This window comes from Sturnira hondurensis, unplaced genomic scaffold (assembly GCF_014824575.4).
Source record: "Sturnira hondurensis isolate 20B ecotype Veracruz unplaced genomic scaffold, ASM1482457v3 Scaffold0007406, whole genome shotgun sequence".
Taxonomy (NCBI): Eukaryota; Metazoa; Chordata; class Mammalia; order Chiroptera; family Phyllostomidae; genus Sturnira; species Sturnira hondurensis.
In genome coordinates, this window is record NW_028080037.1 from 908253 (window position 1) to 925966 (window position 17714).

The window sequence follows — 17714 nt, forward strand, 5'->3', positions numbered from 1 at the left end:
CTGGGTGCCGTGGAGGATTCCTGGCTGCCGGGTACTCACCCGGTGACCCACGGCTACTGTGCCACGTGCCTCAGCGGGGAAGAGTGCGGGGAACCGGGCTCGCTGTGCTGGCTGCGTGTCGAGGGGCTGGCCTGCGGAGACGCGGTGTCCCTTACCTCAGGGCCCCCAGGTCCGGCGTGCGGGATGGCCTTGCTGACGTCCCCCAGGAGACGGGTATCAGGCCCTCAGATGACAGCGCCGCGCCAGCTGGGTGGCGGCGTCCTGGGCAACACTCTCCCAGCCGTGGACACGGCGCTGGGGGGACAACATGGCCCAGGTGGCCGAAGGCACACACTGGTGGTCTCTGTGGCGCCCCCATGCTGCAGAGTTTGGAGCGTGCAGGACCTTGTTCGTGAGCAGGTGGCTCTGGGTGCTGCACCCCCCGCAAAACCCCCCCGCAGCCTGGGTGACGTAATCTTGCCTGCTCGCACCTGACCCACACCCGGGGCAGCTTGGTCCCCTACTAACCCACAGGTCCGCAGTGTGGCTGCTCATAACAGGGGGCTCCCGCGTGCCCCCTTTTCAAGAAGGTGAACTGGAGGGGCCAGTGCCCAGGACCAGTTTTCACGCGTGTGGACGCCGCATGGAGTGTGAGCGCCCCCATGTGGCTTCCAGGGAACACGTCCCATTGGTGAGCCAGCCTTGTGTTCTGGGCACTGGCCCAGACCCAAAAGGACAGGAGGGGTCCTGTGCCCACGAGGAGCACTTTCTGGCAGACAGCAGGTGTCTGAATGAGCAGAACATGCACCTACCAAGTCCCCAGGAGGGGAACCAGGGTCCCTGGGACAGGGCCGGGTGGGCGCTCATCACATGCAATGGGAAGAGACAGGAAGGAGAGTGGGGCTGGTGAAATCCTCGGAGGAGGCTGCTGCGGCAGAGGGGAACCAGGGAGAGGGGTTCTGCTGGGTCAGGAGAAGAAGCTGACCACGGCAGTTAGAGGGCCTGTGGGCTCTTCAAGGGAAGGGACAGTCTGTCCCCTGCATGGGCCCTCGGGCCACAGGGCACAAGAGGATGGCAGTGCGGGTGCTCGTGGTGGCCCACTGAGCCAGGGCCCCAGCCTAACCCAGAACCTGTGAGGCTGCTGCTGCCTCACAGGTGACAGCTGTGCTGGGGGGACAGTCAGAGAAGGTGCCGAGATGACAATGGGGCAGAGGGTGGAGGGCTCCCAGGGCCGCAAGCCAGGGAGTCTCTGGGAGCTGGAAAGCCGAGAAACTCTGTTCTCCCCAAAGCCTCCAGAAGGAACCATCCCTGCTGACCCCTGACCTTTGACTTCTGTCTTCAAGAACTGGAAGACCATATTTGTTTTAAGCCACTCAGAAAAAAAGAGAGAAAAAGAATGCAGAAAAATGCCTTCGAGGCACAGAAAGAAGCAAGCAGGAAGAGCAAAGAGATTGTCACATGCTAGATGGCTACATGAGGGGACCAGAAATGGGCCATGAGGGGGTGGGTGTGGGGAGGGGCACTGGCCACACCTGCAGACCCTGGGATGACAGCCTGGGGTGGGGGGGCTTTGTCCTCTGAGTTGGCACGTAGTGTCACTACAGAAATAACCTGAACTTTAAAAAGATCGCTGACAACGTCTGAACTTGTGCCCAGGCCCAAGGAAGCACAGTGGGACTGGCCTTGGCCATGAAGCCGGCTGGGCCACCACCCAGGGGGGTGTCCTGCATAGGAGGGCAGCGCAGGGCTTATCCATTGCTGAGTGGCTGCGAGGTGAATCGTCAACGGGTGTAGCCCCTCATGGTGTTGGAGAGAAAGGTCCTCTCAGGGAGTTTGCAAACTTGACTGACAGGGGACGCGGTGCGGGGGGGGGGGGACTGTGAAAATTACCGATGCCCAGGCCCGTCCTCTGACGATTCTGAATCTCTAAGGGTGGGGTAGAGCCTGGGAACTTCTCTGTTTGGCTATGGTCCACACGACTTAGAAAACAGGACCTGAGCACGCTGACCGTGGCTCAGGCTACTCACTGAAACCCTGATTGAACCTCCTGGCCGAGAAAAGCCCAGGCCCGGATGGCCTCGCTGGAGAATTCTACCCAGCGCCTAGAGAAGAATTAACTCCACTCCATCTCAGACTTTTTCAAAAACCAGAAGAGGAGGGAAGACTCCCAAACTCCTTCGGAGGCCACAGCCAGAGACCACCACAAGGAAAGAAAACAGGCCAGTGTCCCTGATGGACACAGAGGCAAAGCCCTCCAAAATATTAGCATACTGGACCCCGCAACACATTAAAACGATCATCCACCACGATAAAGTGGGGATGCAAAGAGAGTACCGTATCCACACATCAACTCACGCGACACACCCCACGGGCAAAATGAAGACGAACAACCATACAGTCCCACAGACAGGTGCGGAAAAACCATCTGACATAACCCAGCATCCGTTTATGCTGAAAACACTGGCTCAACACAGTAAAGGCCCAAGAGCTTTCCTTCTAGACCTGGCTTCCTGGCCCTTTACATCAGGCACACGTACTGGATTCTGCCCGATGTTTAGTACGGCGCTATCGGGGTGACCCTCCGAAGCTGGTGTGCCATCCTCGACACTAGAGATGGAGCTACAGGAAGTGTGTCAGGGTCCTCTTCTAGTAATTGTCACTGCGTTCTCCTCTGGACTGCCTCTGGTAGGTGGGTCTCCGTCCTTGTGATGGGCCACACTCCTGCTTTTGCACACCTGGTAGCCTGTCACTGGGTGCACAGAACAGGGCGCATTTCACACTGTTGACTGCTGTAACCTGTCAGGGTTCTCGAGCTCTGTGCTGGGCTGTGTTAAATTATTTAGAAACAATTTAATGCCCCCGAGTCTTGATTTTAAGCTTTTAGGCAAGATTAGAGTGGCTTTTAGGTCGGAGTCCAATTCTGCACTGCTCCGGAGGCCAATCCTTTCAGTACTTTACTTAATGCCGATAAATTATGACATTTTCCTTCTGGCTGGTGGCAGCCGGAGCCGTTCCGGCCCCGCGTGCACTGAGCTCTGTTCTGCCTAATCCCTTCGAGTGCTTCTTTGGCTCAGACAACTTCTCCAGATGCAGGTGTACCAGGACGCAGGCGTACCAGACACAGACGAGATGGGCAGCAGGCCCGCTGCAGGCCTGGGACGCCGTCCCCAGCCGGCTCTCTGGCAGGGCTCTGACCTGCACACCGGTCGGGTCTGCCTCCACCTTGGGGTCTGCTGGGCTCCACCTGGTCCATCTCGGGGTGCAGCCCAGAAACTTGCTCCAGGGAGAAGCTGGAGTATCTGAGGGGCTCGTCTCCTCTCTTTCCCTCTCAGAGTTAACTGCTTTTCATGGCTTGATGCTACAATGCCTTAAAAACCCTTGCTTATCTCTTTTGTCCACTGTTTACTTGTTTCCATGGGAGGGGGTGTGGAGTGAGGAGGGGGCCCAGCTTCTCTCCCTCCTGGCTGGAACGTGGAGTCCAGACTTCGCAAGACATATAAATACATACTCTTGATTAAAGCTGCTTTAATTTAGATTTTCTCTCATGTGCAATAGGAAAAGCGCCCTTACAAAGACAGCCAACCACAAGGCACAGTTTCATTTCAATTTTATTAAAGTGTCTTAAATTGAAGATACTTGGGGATTACCAAGAATCTCCTCTGAAAGCCAACACCTCTGGTAGGAGGGAGGCGCTACCAATGTTTTCACGTATTTGTGGGAACTGTTTCTGCCTGCTCTCCCCCTAGTTGCTGGCTGGGAGCAGCCACACTGAAAATGTGAAGTTGAGTTGGACGGAAGGAAAAAAACAAGGTCAGAAATGTGGGGAGGAAGCAGAATTCTCCAGCGTGGGGAGAGTAACGCTCTGGGTGGGGGCGGGCAGCCCTGCTCCGAGGACAGCGGTGAGCAATACTCCCAGAGCCACTCACACCCAACGGCCATTGTGTCGGCCAACGCGGAATGCGTGTCACTTCCCACAGTTCGACCAGGCACTTTTTTCAGCATTCTGCAGCGATCCGACTGACCTCGCGCCAGCCTTGCTCCCAGATCGGAGAGCACTGTTGGGCAAGAGAGCCACCTGGACCGCTGGCTCGTTCATCTGCCATGGACCCGGCGCCAGGGAGCCGCTGTCGAAGGAGGCCTGGCGCCCGTGCAGGCGCGGGGAGAGGGCGCAGGGACAGCCGTCCGGGCAGATGTCAGCCCTAAGAAGGCCCCGGCCATTCGAAGCCTCTCGGGCAAACGGGCTGGAGAACGAACGTGAAGGTCCCGGAGGGAAAGTGTGGCGTCGTCACAGAACAAACCACATCGCGATGTGGCTGGATGGAGCAGTGTGCTCGGTCCCATAAGGCAGGAGCAAACCGCAGCGTCGAGGAAAGCGCCCTATTTACCCGAGACTTCAGACGTCCCTCCGCCGCCACGGTGCACCCTGACTCTCCTCGACCTGCCCTCCGCACCCGCCACCTCCCTCCGGACCCACGGCCACACGCGGACACCCGTGAGAGACTGTGTTTTCATAATACACGCCGGCCCCTGCGCCGGAGAACAAGGCTCTCCGCTGGCACGGAGACAAGGGCGGCTACTCGCGACCCCGCAGAACGAAACCCGGCGACCCGTTCCCGGAGGCCAAGTGAGTCGAACGCTCGTGCAAACGCAGCGGCAGCAGAGAGAGGGGCGGCGATGCTCGGAGCGGGCCACCCGCACGGTCCCCTTACCACACGGGCGTCACCTAAGGAACGTTTGTCCGCGCCCTCGCCGCAGCCGAGGCCCTCTCTTCCCGGCAGACACTGCGGCTCCGTCTCTCTCGGCCGCCCTGCGTGTCGGATGCCGCTGACGTCAGCGCACGCGTCCCCTGCGTGACTGCGGGCAACGGAAGCCGGGAAGGGTCCTGTTTTGTGCCTAGGAGACCACACGACTGTGTCCGACGGCGGAGTGCGGCGCTGTGTCACTCGAAGCGCTCCGCGTGACGCCCAAGTCCTCGCACCTGGGAGTACAGACCAGACCGGAGGAGCACGTGGTCCGGGGCCGCAGGTCGGGGGCGATGTGGCCCAAATCCGGGCAGTCCGTTCCCGGAGCCTGGCATCTGCCCCGAAGATGATGCGCAAAACGGGCAGTTACGCGCAGTTGCCGCTGGGCATCGAGACACAAACAGGCGCCGTGGATTCGGAAACGCGTCTGCTGAACACGAACACCAAGCCAGTGTCTTCCGGAAACGCAAGAATGAGCAATATCAGGAAATCACTCAACGTTAGAAAGTCGCATCGAACAAAGGAGAAAAAATAAATCGTGATGACTAGATGGTGAACAGGCAGTTGATAAACTCGAGTGACCACTTCTGATAAAATAAAATTCTTAAAATAAAAATAAAAATAAAGTTTTTTACTAAAAAATAAAACTCTTAAATATGTTTAAAATTATTGGCCAAATAACAAGAATAAAGATCATTTAATTCAGTGAATACGAATGTGTTTTGCCTTAAAATCAGAGCAAACACTGATACCCATAATTGCACTGGTATTCAAATTAATTTGAAGTTCTGGCATATTAAAAAATACAAGAAAATAAATAATCATAATAAGTATTAGAAACATCATAGTTAAGTGTTTTCTTACCGAATCTGATGGAATATGCAGGAAAAGCAAGACTCTAAAATAAATAAATAAAGGAGTATGTTAAGGCCGTTGGATTGAAGATAAATACAGTTTACAACTTTTTCCTGCATACTAAGAATAACCAACTAAAACTTAAAAAAATGGAGAAAAATATTCCATGTGTCCAAAGTGATACAAATTTTAAAATAAGACAAATTTTTGAATATAGTGTCTGACCGGGGGATGTGAAACAGCATCTTCACAAAGAGAAAAACAGACTGTGGACTCGGGGGCACAGAGGGGAAGGCTGCCACCAGAGGAGGGCACGGAGTTCTAAGAGGAAAGTCACTGTGAGAGTAGATTTTAAATGCTTTTGCCACAACAACAATGACAAAATGGTAATTAGGTGTGGTGGAGGATGTTCGTATGGAAAACCACACAGCCATTAATACGTAATAATACAAGAATAAATTGTTCTGCATCCTCAGAACTGTAAACCTATTTTTGCCGAATGCCTTCCAGGGAGACATTGAGTTTAGTTTGAAATCAAAACCGGTGTATCCGGGTCCCCGCTGTGTAAAAGGCTCTGTGGGTCCCACCTGGTTGTACGAACCACAGGGTCGGTTTGTGAGACTCGGTTCCCATGCTGTGCACACTCTGGCCCTGTGTGAAGTTTTTTTCTACTCGCTGGAGTTTCATGAAACAAAACACTAACTATGCAATTGCCCTTTAGACCCTAAGGAGCAAACAAAGAGAGCTCTTCAAAGTAAAAATCCCCATTGCCCTCATCAGCATGGCTCAGCTGGTTGGAGCATCATCCTGTAACCAAAAGTTTGTGGGTTCAAGTCCCAGTCAGGGCATATATCTAAGTCATGGGTTCCATCCCTGGTCCAGGCCCACACGAGAGGCAACCAATTGATGTTTCTCTCTCCTTTACTCTCTCTCTAAAAAAGCAATGAAGAAACGTCCCCAGGCGAGAATTAAATAAATACGCACATAAATGCATAAATAAAAACCCACATTGAAGACTCTGTAAAGGTAATCACATGTGAGCACTGTTGACAGACCTAAAAATATCGGTCTTCCCAGAGTCCCCCATCACAGCTGCACCCAGCATGTGACAAACAGCCCACAAGGTGCCACTGTGTCCTGGGTGTGAGGCCTGGGCAACGGGCTATCCAGAGATCAAATGACAAACAGGAGGTCCTCACTGTGTGATATCCTGCCCAGGGGCTGCAGGAGGAGGCAGAAGTTGTCCAAACCCAGCCTGGACCACACATGACCACCCGTGAGATCACCACTCGGCTTCCTCCCTGTCTTGCTGGCCTCTGTCATCGCGGGGTCAGGAGTCAACACCACGTGGCGACTCTGAGCAATGGAACCGTAGGGGACAGCCGGTTAAAGGAGAGGTTGTAAATCCTGAAAAGATGTTTGATACACTGGCTAAAGGCTCCTGTTGAGGACCTACCCACATCTCATGCCGAATTATCGAGGAGTAAGAATCTGCCAGCAGCTGAGCCGCTAAAAGGGACAAGCAGTCAGCAGGGACAAACAGTGCTCAACAGGGAATAATTTGAATACGAAAAACTAACGAAGGTCCCCCTGGAAACCAGGAAAGCCCTCAGATATTTTCACACACACACAAAAATGTTATGATTGTGCTCTGAAAACCAAGTGTGAAGTGAAGGGTATGGCCTAAAATTCTACCACACAAATGATGTTCCTCCAAATTAATGCAATTCATTTCGAGTTTGCTCTGAGAATTAGCATATAATTTCAATAATCTCAGTGGCATTAACTCTACTCTGCCTCATAAGATTAGTTTCATTTTTCAAACTAGAGCCCTAACCACCTTTTACTCTTCATGCTGAAATTAGGATCCTTGTCTTAGAATTATTTGAAGTGACTACTTTTCATACCCATTGCCCTCAGATGACAAGGACATTTATCAAACAGCCCCATTGAACCAGAGTATTGTAAGGAGGCACTAGTACTAAACGTTGGATGATTTCACCTTAAAAGGTCACTAACCAGCAATCTCTGCATCTCTCTCAATATTCCGGGGGCTGTACTGCTGCCCTGAGCTCCGACCCCACCTGTCCTCTTGAGACAGCTTGGTGACGCTGTTTTTTCTTTAAAGATTTTATTTAAGTCCTGGCTGGTGTAGCTCAGTGGATTGAGCGCGGGCCTACGACTCAGATGATCGCGGTTCCATTCTCAGTCAGGGCACATGCCTGGGTTGCAGGCCAGTTCTCTGCAGGCCAACTCCCAGCAGGGGATGCACGAAAGGCAACCATACATTGATGTTTCTCTCCCTCTCTCCTTCCCTTCCCCTCTAAAGATAAATAAATAAAATCTTTAAAAAAAAGATTTTATTTATTTTCAGAGGGGAAAGAAACAGCCATGTGCAAGAGAAACATCAATTGGTTGCCTCTCACACGCCCCCTACTGGGGACCTGGCCCCCCACCCAGGCATGTGCCCTACACTGGGAATCGAACCGGTGACCCTTTGATTCGCAGGTCAGCGCTCCATTCACTGAGCCACAGCAGCCAGGACATGATGCTCACTGGTTGACATAAAACCCGACTTCACCGTGGAGATCAGGCCCAACCCCTCTCCCCCTCCCCACACCAGGAAAACACCTCTCCCTCCTGCTGGCCTCTTGCTGAGATGAAGATTGTTCTCCCTTGACCTCAAACCCCACGCCCCTTCCATAGAGTGACAGTCACCACCACCACCAAACTGCAGAAGGACCTAGGGGTTTAACCACAGGCTGATGTCTGCAGTCCGTGAACACCGCAGAAACGGTGTCAGGGCACACACTCCGCCCACTCCCAAGCGGAGGCACTGTCAGAACAGACACGTTTCTGTGTCATTCACCGGTAAAGAACACTTAAAACCACAAGTGCAGCTTTATCACAAGACTTGACAGCTCCAACAGTGTGCACACGAGTGCCTGGGCTTGTGTAAACACACCTTAGTCAGAGGGAGCACGGCTGGGGGTTCCGCCTTCCATGGGGGAATGGGCTGTCTCCAGATCTTCACCACTCTCAGGAGCAAAGGACATCTAGTTATTCTGCATGAAATTTTAAAGAGATTTTATTTATTTTCAGAGAGGGGGAGGGAAGGAGGGAGTGAAACATCAAAGTTTGGTTGCCTCTCGTGCACCCCCTACTGGGGACCCAGCCTGCAAGCCAGGCACGTGCTCTGACTGGGAATCAAACCGGCACTCAATCCACTGAGCCACACCAGCGAGAGCTGCCCTTTTATTTTCCAAAAGAAACAGGCACAGGCCACAAACTCATATTGCTCGTCACAGACGAAGAGGGAGGAAGCAGCGGTGGGCGGCAGCGCTTCTCTCTGCCAGGCTGGCCTCAGCGTCTGGAGCAAGTCTCTTCGTCCTAACGGTCTGGCTCCCCATCTTTCATGCCCAGAGGATCGGCAACACGACCACCTCATGGGACAGACGTTGGTTTGGTGTCTCTAAGGTAAAGGGTGTTGGATTTGTACAGCAGGAACTTCGAGGAGAAATACAGCTCATTCCTGAAACTTGGAAAGCTCCTTAATTTTTTACCCTCTTGTCTGAACAGCAAACTTATTTCCAACAGCCAAGATGATGAATCCACCTCAGGGGACAAGGAAAACACAGTATACACACAATGGAATATTATTCAGCCTTAAAATGAAAGCCTGTCCCAAGACGGACGAACCTTAAGGACACTACACTATGTACGTGAAACGAGGCAGGCAGAGAGAAACGAACAGTGCACGGCCACAACTGTACGTGGAACCAGAAAAGGGGGACTCGAAGCAGGGAGGGTGGCGGCTGCGGGGGGCTGGGGAGGAGGGGAGGGGGGGAGGTGGCAGCCAAGGGCACCAAGTGTGTTGTGCGGGTAAGTGGGTCTGGGATGTACGACATGGTGACTGCCATTACTGATGCTACGGTAATCCCCCCTTAAATGCAGAGATAGGTCCCAAGACCCCCAGCAGACGCCTGATCCCACGGCAGCAGCAAACCCTCTGTGTTGTTTTTCCCTACAATAGATGCTTCTGATAAAGTTTAACCAGTGAAGTGGGCCCAGTGAGTGGTTAACAATAGCCGGTAGTATCACCCTTGACACATGACGAGGATCAGTGTGAATGCCGCCACTGGTGCTGCGCCATCACATCAGGGCAGATCAGGAGGGTCACCACGCCGTGACACTTCACCCGGATAACTGACCCCGTGGGAAGGACGGCTGTGTATTGCACATTTGAAATCTGCTAAGAGAATTGTTTAACTGTTCTTGCTACACACAAAAAAGGACTGAGTGAAGAATACGTTGACCAGCTGGACCGTGGCCATCATTTCACGTGGCTCCTCTTCCCGGAAGGCCACACTGCACATGGGCCACGTGGCCAGGGTTCACTTGCCCATCACACCTGAGCGAAGGGGGGTGAGACGGTGGTCTGGGAGGAAAGGTGGTGCCTGACACTCACAGTGGGTGTTCACTGCAGTTGTGTTGAGATGCTTGCTGAAGACGTTCTGTGGTGACATGGTGTCCTCCCCTTTTTCTGGACACTGCGGCATAGAAAATGGACTTGAGAGGACAAGGCTAGACCGCCATGCTCGCTAAGCACCCCCCTGACCCTCCAGTCTCCCACTAGCTGTACACCGGCTCTGAGAAGCCGGTCCCCGCTCTCCAGCCGTCCTCACCCCAGGGTCTCTCCCCACTGGCTTGCTGTCCCTTCACCTCACATCCTCCTTGCGCACCTTCAGCCCCCACCCAGGCCTCTTCTACAGGTTCAATGCCTGTCGTGCTCGAGAGCATCACCTACGTTGCCACCTTGGCAGGGACCGCGGTCACCTCTCATTTCTGCAGTCCGTCCACTGCCTGCCTGCCAGGACGCAAGCTTCCTGTCCAAGCTCTGGGCCATTGCCGCCTGCGCATCCCGCCTACACAGCTCAGGATGCGTGGGCGGGACTGACCGCTCTGGAAGTGGCCCACTCACCCGGAATGAAGGCAGGGAATGGAAAACCAACTGAACTCCAGGTTCCTGTCCCACTGTCCCTGGCTAAGGCGACAGGGACTGGTGTGCAGGAACAGCATCATCTGAACTCAGTGGCTCAGCCGCCCAGTGTCCCAACTGTCCACCCTGCCCCCCATCTCAGACGGACTCAAGCTGGAATAACTGGCTACGACCACCAGCTGCCAGCCGCAGGACGGAAGCACCACCCAGATGGCACGGCTGACTGTAGGCACAAAGTTCGGCCCGCTCCTCCACCGGCGTCTACCCCCAATTCCTGTCCTCCTCTGTGGTCCCACAGACAGGGTCATCGACACTGGGGCATGAGCGAGCATAGCAGTTAGACCTACTGTGTGTGTGTGTGTGGGGGGGACGGAGGGGGAGACACAACCCAGGCAAGCCCGCCCTTTCTGACCGGGGCTGTGAGAGGCTGTGAGGGGCTGCAGGGACATCCATGGCAGGGCCAGGGACCCGCTTACAACCCGCTTACAGACCAGTCTGAGCGCTTAGCGCACCGAGGTGCCCACCCAGCAAGACTGATGGGAGCGCGCCAGCTGGCGTTTCCCAGGGCGCCTTCCTAAGCTCCAAAGGCCTGCCCACCCTCCGCAGGCCGCTGGCTCCCATCTACCCCCCCCCCGTTCCACTCCCCCTTCCACTCCTGAAACCCAGGCCCAACCCACGAGGGCTGCAGTGACCACCAGCGCAGACTCCTGCAAGGCCTGGTCGGGGACAGGCGGCCGGGCAGCCAGACCTTTTCTCCTTCCCTAAAGCTTCCAGGTCAAAGGTTAAAAAAGGTGCAGACTCACATTCTAGTTGTCCCCAGCACAGTGCCCACCACATGGACCTGCTCATTCTGGGTCTTAATTTGACCAGCAGGCTACCTGCAGCCCCAACTCAGCCAAAAGTATCAACAAGTGAGGTCGCTTGTACCACGTGCTCCAGAAAGTCAAACCAATTTCACCGTCATCACCCAGCTCAACATGTCATTTAAGATGGTTTTACCCAGGAAAACAAAAACCTTCACTACTCGAGTTACTTCAGGGACATGTATCAATCAGTAAATTGGTTGTTCTTACTTTGGAAATCTGAGGGTATATTGAGTCTGCCAGACCAGAAAACCCACTCTGTAGGGGCTTTTATAAATGTCAACCATGCAGTGTTTGGAAAACTGCTTTTCCAAACACTTTACCAAGTCTTAACAGTGCTCCCTGTTTTAAGTTTCGCTTTATTATGAAATATCTCAGCAAACTAATGGAAGACGATTCCTATCCCATCCGCCCCACAAACTGTTGACACCAGGCTCGGGCGGGTCCTGATTCGCTCTAGCTCACAGGAGGCAAACACAAAGCCCCCAGGCCCTCCACCTTGTTTCTACCCGGTGGCAGCGCTGAGGTCTCGCTTCAGTGTTATGGCGTAGTCACACTCACTTACAGTCCTGAAATTACACTGGGTCCTCTGCAGGCCACCACGAGGCTGACGTGGGGCCTGGTGAACATGAGTGTGACACCCCCGCTCTAATACTAGTTCACCACAACCGAGGTCTCAAGGTTCCTCCCATTAGATACAGGACTTCAGAGTCAAGGACAAACGTCCCCCACTTGTTAAAACTGGATAGAAACGTATCCCCCTCAAAATGATCATCTCTGCTACTATTTCGCAAGTACTAGAGATTCAGAAAATCCAAGCAAAGTATAAGCAATATATTTGCAGCAGTATTTTTTCCAATGACTTTTAAATCCTTTCCCACCCCATTAAACAAGCAGCTTCCAGAATTTAAGGGTTACATTTGAGAGTCAGGGTATCTGTTACACTTGCACTCTACACACGCGCACACCCTTACATTGTTTTGAATCCAAGAGGTTTCATCCCCCTTTGGGGAAGAGACTTCACATCTCAGACTGTTAACATCTGGTTCTGAACTGGATAAAGCACAGCATATACAGCGATTCAAACCTTAAGATAATCTACTGATAAGTTTAACTTCCACCTCAATTAAAATGTAATCAATTCTACCCTTTGTATCTATGCATTTGAGTGATCCTTTCCTACCTTTATTTTTGGTAAGAAAGCAATCATTTAAGGAAAAGTGGATGGCTGAGTAACTTTGGTAAACTTAAGTATAGCAACACTTACATGAGCAGAATAGCTCACACCTTTGACCCTGATTCTACAGTCCAGTGTTGCCGAGATCAAACTTGGGCCACACTGACCGTGGAGGCTGCACGCAAGGCTCCCGAGGAGTGACACCACCTCTCTGGTGCAATGGGCCTCCTCGTCACTTGTCTGTGTCCTTGCACCCTTCACAGGCATCACTCAGGGGAAAGCCGTTAAAGCTACAGTGCTCTCACTTAAGTCCTTGCTTTTTGGCATCTTTAAACCTTGGAAGTACTTAACAGCAGTGTGTAAATATAGGACCTCTCCCTAGAATACCTTTACAGTAACGTCTAACATCAGAACGAAAGGTAAATAAGTGCATAATCTATATTCATTTTTAACAAATCAGACTTTCCGTAAGCTCCTGCTATCATTTGTATGGCTTCATCTGGCTTTGAAAAGCTCTGTACTAGCAGACGGTTACTTCAGCCATAAAACAAAAGCAACTACAGTTCTTAAAATCGTCTACTTGGGACGTCTAAGAGGCATACCGCTTTTGCTCTGGCAGATCACATAATCCCGAACAAGCTCTTCGTAAGGGACACTACCTAGCCAGGAAGCAGGTGGGGATATGTTATTTCAGCTTAACTGCATTGACAATATTTATACCTCTTAACTTACCACATAAAATACTATTGACCTGTCATTTCATCTGTGTGAAATGATCAAATGTACAAAAAATCAGGACAGGGAAAACTGGGTGGAACAGACTCCACAGTGACTACAGTGAAGGAGACCGAAACAGCACAGCACAGCCGTCCTGGTCAGCGGTCTCAGAATGCCTGTTAAACAAGGGAGGAGTTCACTTGCTTAGATATTTGAAATACAACTTTATTCTGGTTCTAAACGAAAGGAATGGGAATGACAGTTAACAAACAAAGTTTCACCACTGAATATTGTGATGCGGCTGCAGCAGTCTTAGGGTGGAAACTCAATAAAGAAACAACTGCGTTTCAAAACAGCTAAGTATGCAGGTCCAACAAATGAAGGTATTTTTAAACTGCCACACTCACTCCGAAGCCCATTCATCTCTCTCAGCATCCCAAAGGTCAAGCACAGGTTCTGCTTAGCTATATAATAAAGTGGCAAACACGCCGCACCACTGACATCACAGGACAGCTGCCTATAAAACTAGACTTCTGACGCTGGGCTCCAGCTTCCCTTTCTCACAGGTCGTCGTCCTCATCCGGGAGAGCGGTGGTCTGGGCAACCTGGAGAGAGAGATGGAACACGGTGACACTCCAGACTGAGGGCGGCAGGAACGCGCCGCTCGAGTGGCATCGCCTGAAACGCAAACACGCACCTCGAGGTCGTGCTCATACTGTGCCGCCAGCGCTGGGTCCATGACGACCTCCGGCGGGGCGAGAGCAGGCATGGCGACAAACTCTAGGTTAGGGTCTCCGATCAGTTTTCTAGCAAGCCAGAGGAAGGGCTTCTCAAAGTTGTAGTTGCTTTTGGCAGAAATGTCGTAGTACTGGTAAAAAGAGAAGTAAAGTTCTACTTAAATCATTCTTTTAAGGTATGTTTTGGGCGAAAAGACAAAATTCTATTAATGGACACATCTCTGAATCACATTAATGGCTCCGCACTGTAGTTTTATCTGAAGGTCAAAACAGTGAACGTGAAGAAACAAACCTGAAGATTCTTCTTTCGGTGAAAGACGATAGATTTTGCCTTGACCTTCCTGTCCTTAATATCCACTTTGTTGCCACACAGCACGATGGGGATGTTCTCACACACGCGTACCAGGTCTCTGTGCCAGTTAGGCACATTCTTGTAAGTAACTCTCGAAGTGACATCAAACATTATAATGGCACACTGGGCTGAAAGACGGATTCACAGTAATTGGTACATTCCCAGCATTTCACTACCTGGACGGAAAATACTTAGAAACTATGAATTTGAAGTCTAGGTACCTGAAAGCCTCAATTTCAAGATCTCTTCCAATTCTTAAATCATCACAACATGCAACAACATTTAAAATTCCTATTTTACAGTACACGAAAAAGTGTGAAACAGCAGCTTGCGAAGCAGCAGATTTGAGTGTCAAACCCTATCAAATCTCTCCCTGCAGTATTTCATGATTGGTCTACCTCACCTCAAAAGTCTCCAAAGTAGGTAAATGACAAGTGAGCATTCCAGAGAACTCACCTCCATCATTACGAGGACCTAGAAATGTATTCTTTAAAAGACCCTCAAGTGGCTGAATACACCAGGATATTTCCTGCCTGTTTCAGAAAGCCAGGTAGGCCGACACACGCAGTCGATGGGGACGACTGCAGGCCCCATGGAGGTGGTGAGGGAACGAGCTGCAGCGGGCGCGGCCCAGGAGGTTTGTAGCTGAAGAAGTTTGCACGTGGCCAAGGAAAGCTAAAGGCATGGGAAGATCCCCAACAACCCGCGGGCAGAGTGAGACCGCACGAAGGGCATTTTCTCTGGTGGCTTTTGTTTGGTACAACGACAAAGACTTCCTTTGCAGCTTTTAAACCAAACATTTTTGGGGAGAAAGTATTTTGTAAAATTCAGGACAATTACAAAGAAGTCGCCGGCCTCACACCGCCCGTGGCAGACCCTGCCCCTCCCATGCAGCCCCCAGTCCGTGTCCGCCGTCTCCGGGCGTGGACAATACCCACGCCCACCAAACGCACGCGAGCTCAGCTCCCACGCGCTAGGGCTGCACCCGGCCCGGCTGCTCTTACTCTCGGAAGTCACGGGCCTCGCCGACAACCTGTGGTTTCCCGGGTGCCCCCGGGGCCCCGCCCCCACCGAGGACCCCCGAGCCCGCCCCGCCCCGCGCAGGCGCCCGCGCAGGCCCACCTTGGATGTAGTAGCCGTCGCGCAGCCCGCCGAACTTCTCCTGGCCCGCCGTGTCCCACACGTTGAACTTGATGGGCCCCCGGTTGGTGTGGAACACCAGCGGGTGGACCTCCACGCCCAGGGTGGCTGCGAGGGCGGCACACGCGTCAGTCCCGGCCCGCGCGCCGCCCCGCGCGCCCGCCCGCCCGGCCCCACGTACCTACATACTTCTTCTCAAATTCACCCGTCAGGTGGCGCTTCACGAACGTGGTCTTCCCGGTGCCCCCGTCCCCGACCAACACAAGCTGCCGGGACACGGAGCCGGAGTGAGCCCCGCGCCCCGCCCGCGGCCGATCGGGGCGCCGCCGCCCTCCCTCCCTCCCCGCCCGGGCGCCCCCCGCCGCCGCCGCCGCTCCCGGGACGACGTACTTTGAACTGGACTTGGGGCTCTCCTTGGGCGGCCATGGTGACGTGACTGCGGAACCGAGAGGACGGGGTCAGCCCGGCGCACGTGGCGGGCGGGCCCACGTGCCGCCCACAAAGGCCGGCGCCCGGGCCCCCCACTCGCACACGCGGGCAGGGCGGCGGCGGCCCGCGGACGCGCAATGGCGGCGGGTCCCCGCCCGCCCATTCAGCGCCGGGCCTGGCCGCGCGCCCGCGACACAGCCGCTCGGAGGCCGGCCCGCGGAAAGCGCCTGGTCACGCGGCCAGGCCGGGCCTCCCCGCCCCGCGCGTTCGTCCCCCGCGGCCCGACCCCGCAGCCCCGCCGCCCTCCCAGGGCCCCCGCGCTGGGACCCTGGCCCACGGCCTCCGCCACCGGGGAGAAAAAGAGCCCGCGCCCGCCCGCCGCCGCCTGGGCCTGAAGTAACCGCCCGCTCACGGCCGCCGCTCGGCTCGCCGCCGCGAGGGCCCGGCCCTCGGTCCCCGCCCTCGGCCCCGGCCCGCGCCCCCGGCCCTCGTTCCCGGTCGCTGGTCGGGCCCAACCGCCGCCGATACCTTCCAGAACCGTCTCCCGGGCCGTCTGACTGAGAGTTGGAAAGATGGCGGAAGCGCAATTCAAATGCCCGGAGACGCAGCCGACGCCGGCGCGCGCCGGAGGGGCGGGGCAACGGCGCCGCGCCGCCCCCACGTGGCCTAGCGTGCGCGTGCACGGACCACGCCTGCCGCACCCGTCTGAGGGCGTGCGGGAAAGGGCGGGCGGCCAGGCGGGCGAGGAAATCCGGGCGGGGGCGCGCACGCAGGCGGCCAGCGAGCCACGTGGACCCTCCCCCGGGGGCGGCTCCCCGCGCGCGCATGCGCCGACGGGAGGCAGCGCTCCCGGAGGCCTCTTTGGTCACAGAGCTGGGAGGGGTCACGGGGGAGGGGCCGAGCGGGGCCCGGGGGGGGGGGGACCCTTGAGCGGGAAATGCTGCGGAGCGGCCCTCACAAAGCCCGTGGGCCTCACGCACGGACTCGGGCTTGGCAGCCCCCTGTCCCCGCCCCTGGGTCTCCATCCTTGGATCGTCGACCTTGTGGGGGCATGATCTAACTGGCCAGAAGGCTTTGTGGCCGTTTCCTGCATAGAGTGATGACTTTGGGGGTTTTCAACCTTGGCCGCCCATCCTAGTTGCCAGCCTGGATGCAGTCCATGACTATTTAGGTTCCAGACCCTTGAGATAAAGCTATCAGGTCTAGACAAGAGCCGGCCCCTCAAAAGTCACCTGCTCCCGGGATGCCCACCTTATGGGGCCATCGTGGCTGGAAAATGAGATGAACCACAAGCTCAACAAGAACCAGGTCGCTTTCGGGAAAGTGGGCCGAATGGAGTCCTCCCCTCTGCCCTCCTACGTCTAAGGCCAGTTTCTGGCATTTTACAGGGGCAGCCACAGATCTTCAACTGATGTCTTGGTCCCCCCCTCCCAAGCAAGCCTCCTCAGGTGGCAGCAAGAGCAGGCAGCCAAGAGCCTCGTCAGAGTAGTCACGGTCCTCAGAAAAGGTCCATGGGGACTTCCCGGGTCAGGAGAATCCAGATGACCGAGGATTTAGCCATTGGTCCTAAGTGCACTTGCAGGCGACGCTTTTGGGAACCCAAGTGACACAAATCAGGCACAAGACCTGTGAGCCTCTGCCTGCCGGGAGCTCAGTGCGGGTGCCCCAAAGGACCCTGGGAGACACCGAGGAGATCGGCCTGCTGCTGGTGGGAGCGTGAATTG

The 17714-nt window shown here is 54.5% G+C and overlaps 1 protein-coding gene across 1 annotated transcript; it reads right to left on the minus strand.

Moving 5' to 3' along the window:
* Window positions 1-12257: 12257 nt before the first annotated feature.
* RAN (RAN, member RAS oncogene family) lies at window positions 12258-16624 on the minus strand. Its single transcript, XM_037051861.1, has 7 exons — window positions 16519-16624; window positions 15952-15997; window positions 15743-15827; window positions 15544-15669; window positions 14362-14549; window positions 14030-14200; window positions 12258-13937 (listed from the first exon to the last, which is right to left on the minus strand). The coding sequence occupies exons 2-7, from the start codon at window positions 15985-15987 to the stop codon at window positions 13893-13895; spliced, it is 651 nt and encodes a 216-aa protein (XP_036907756.1). The 5' UTR covers window positions 15988-15997; window positions 16519-16624; the 3' UTR covers window positions 12258-13892.
* Between the last annotated feature and the right edge of the window lie 1090 nt (window positions 16625-17714).

What these genes read in the sequence shown, in the direction of transcription:
- RAN (XM_037051861.1), bottom strand. Translation starts at nt 15,987, where the DNA reads ATGGCCGCCCAAGGAGAGCCCCAAGTCCAGTTCAAA. An exon ending in CGACGGCTACTACATCCAAG is followed by an intron (nt 14,550 to 15,543) that starts GTGGGCCTGCGC and finishes TCCGTCTTTCAG; the next exon opens with CCCAGTGTGCCATTATAATG. An exon ending in AGTATGAGCACGACCTCGAG is followed by an intron (nt 13,938 to 14,029) that starts GTGCGTGTTTGC and finishes CTCTCTCTCCAG; the next exon opens with GTTGCCCAGACCACCGCTCT.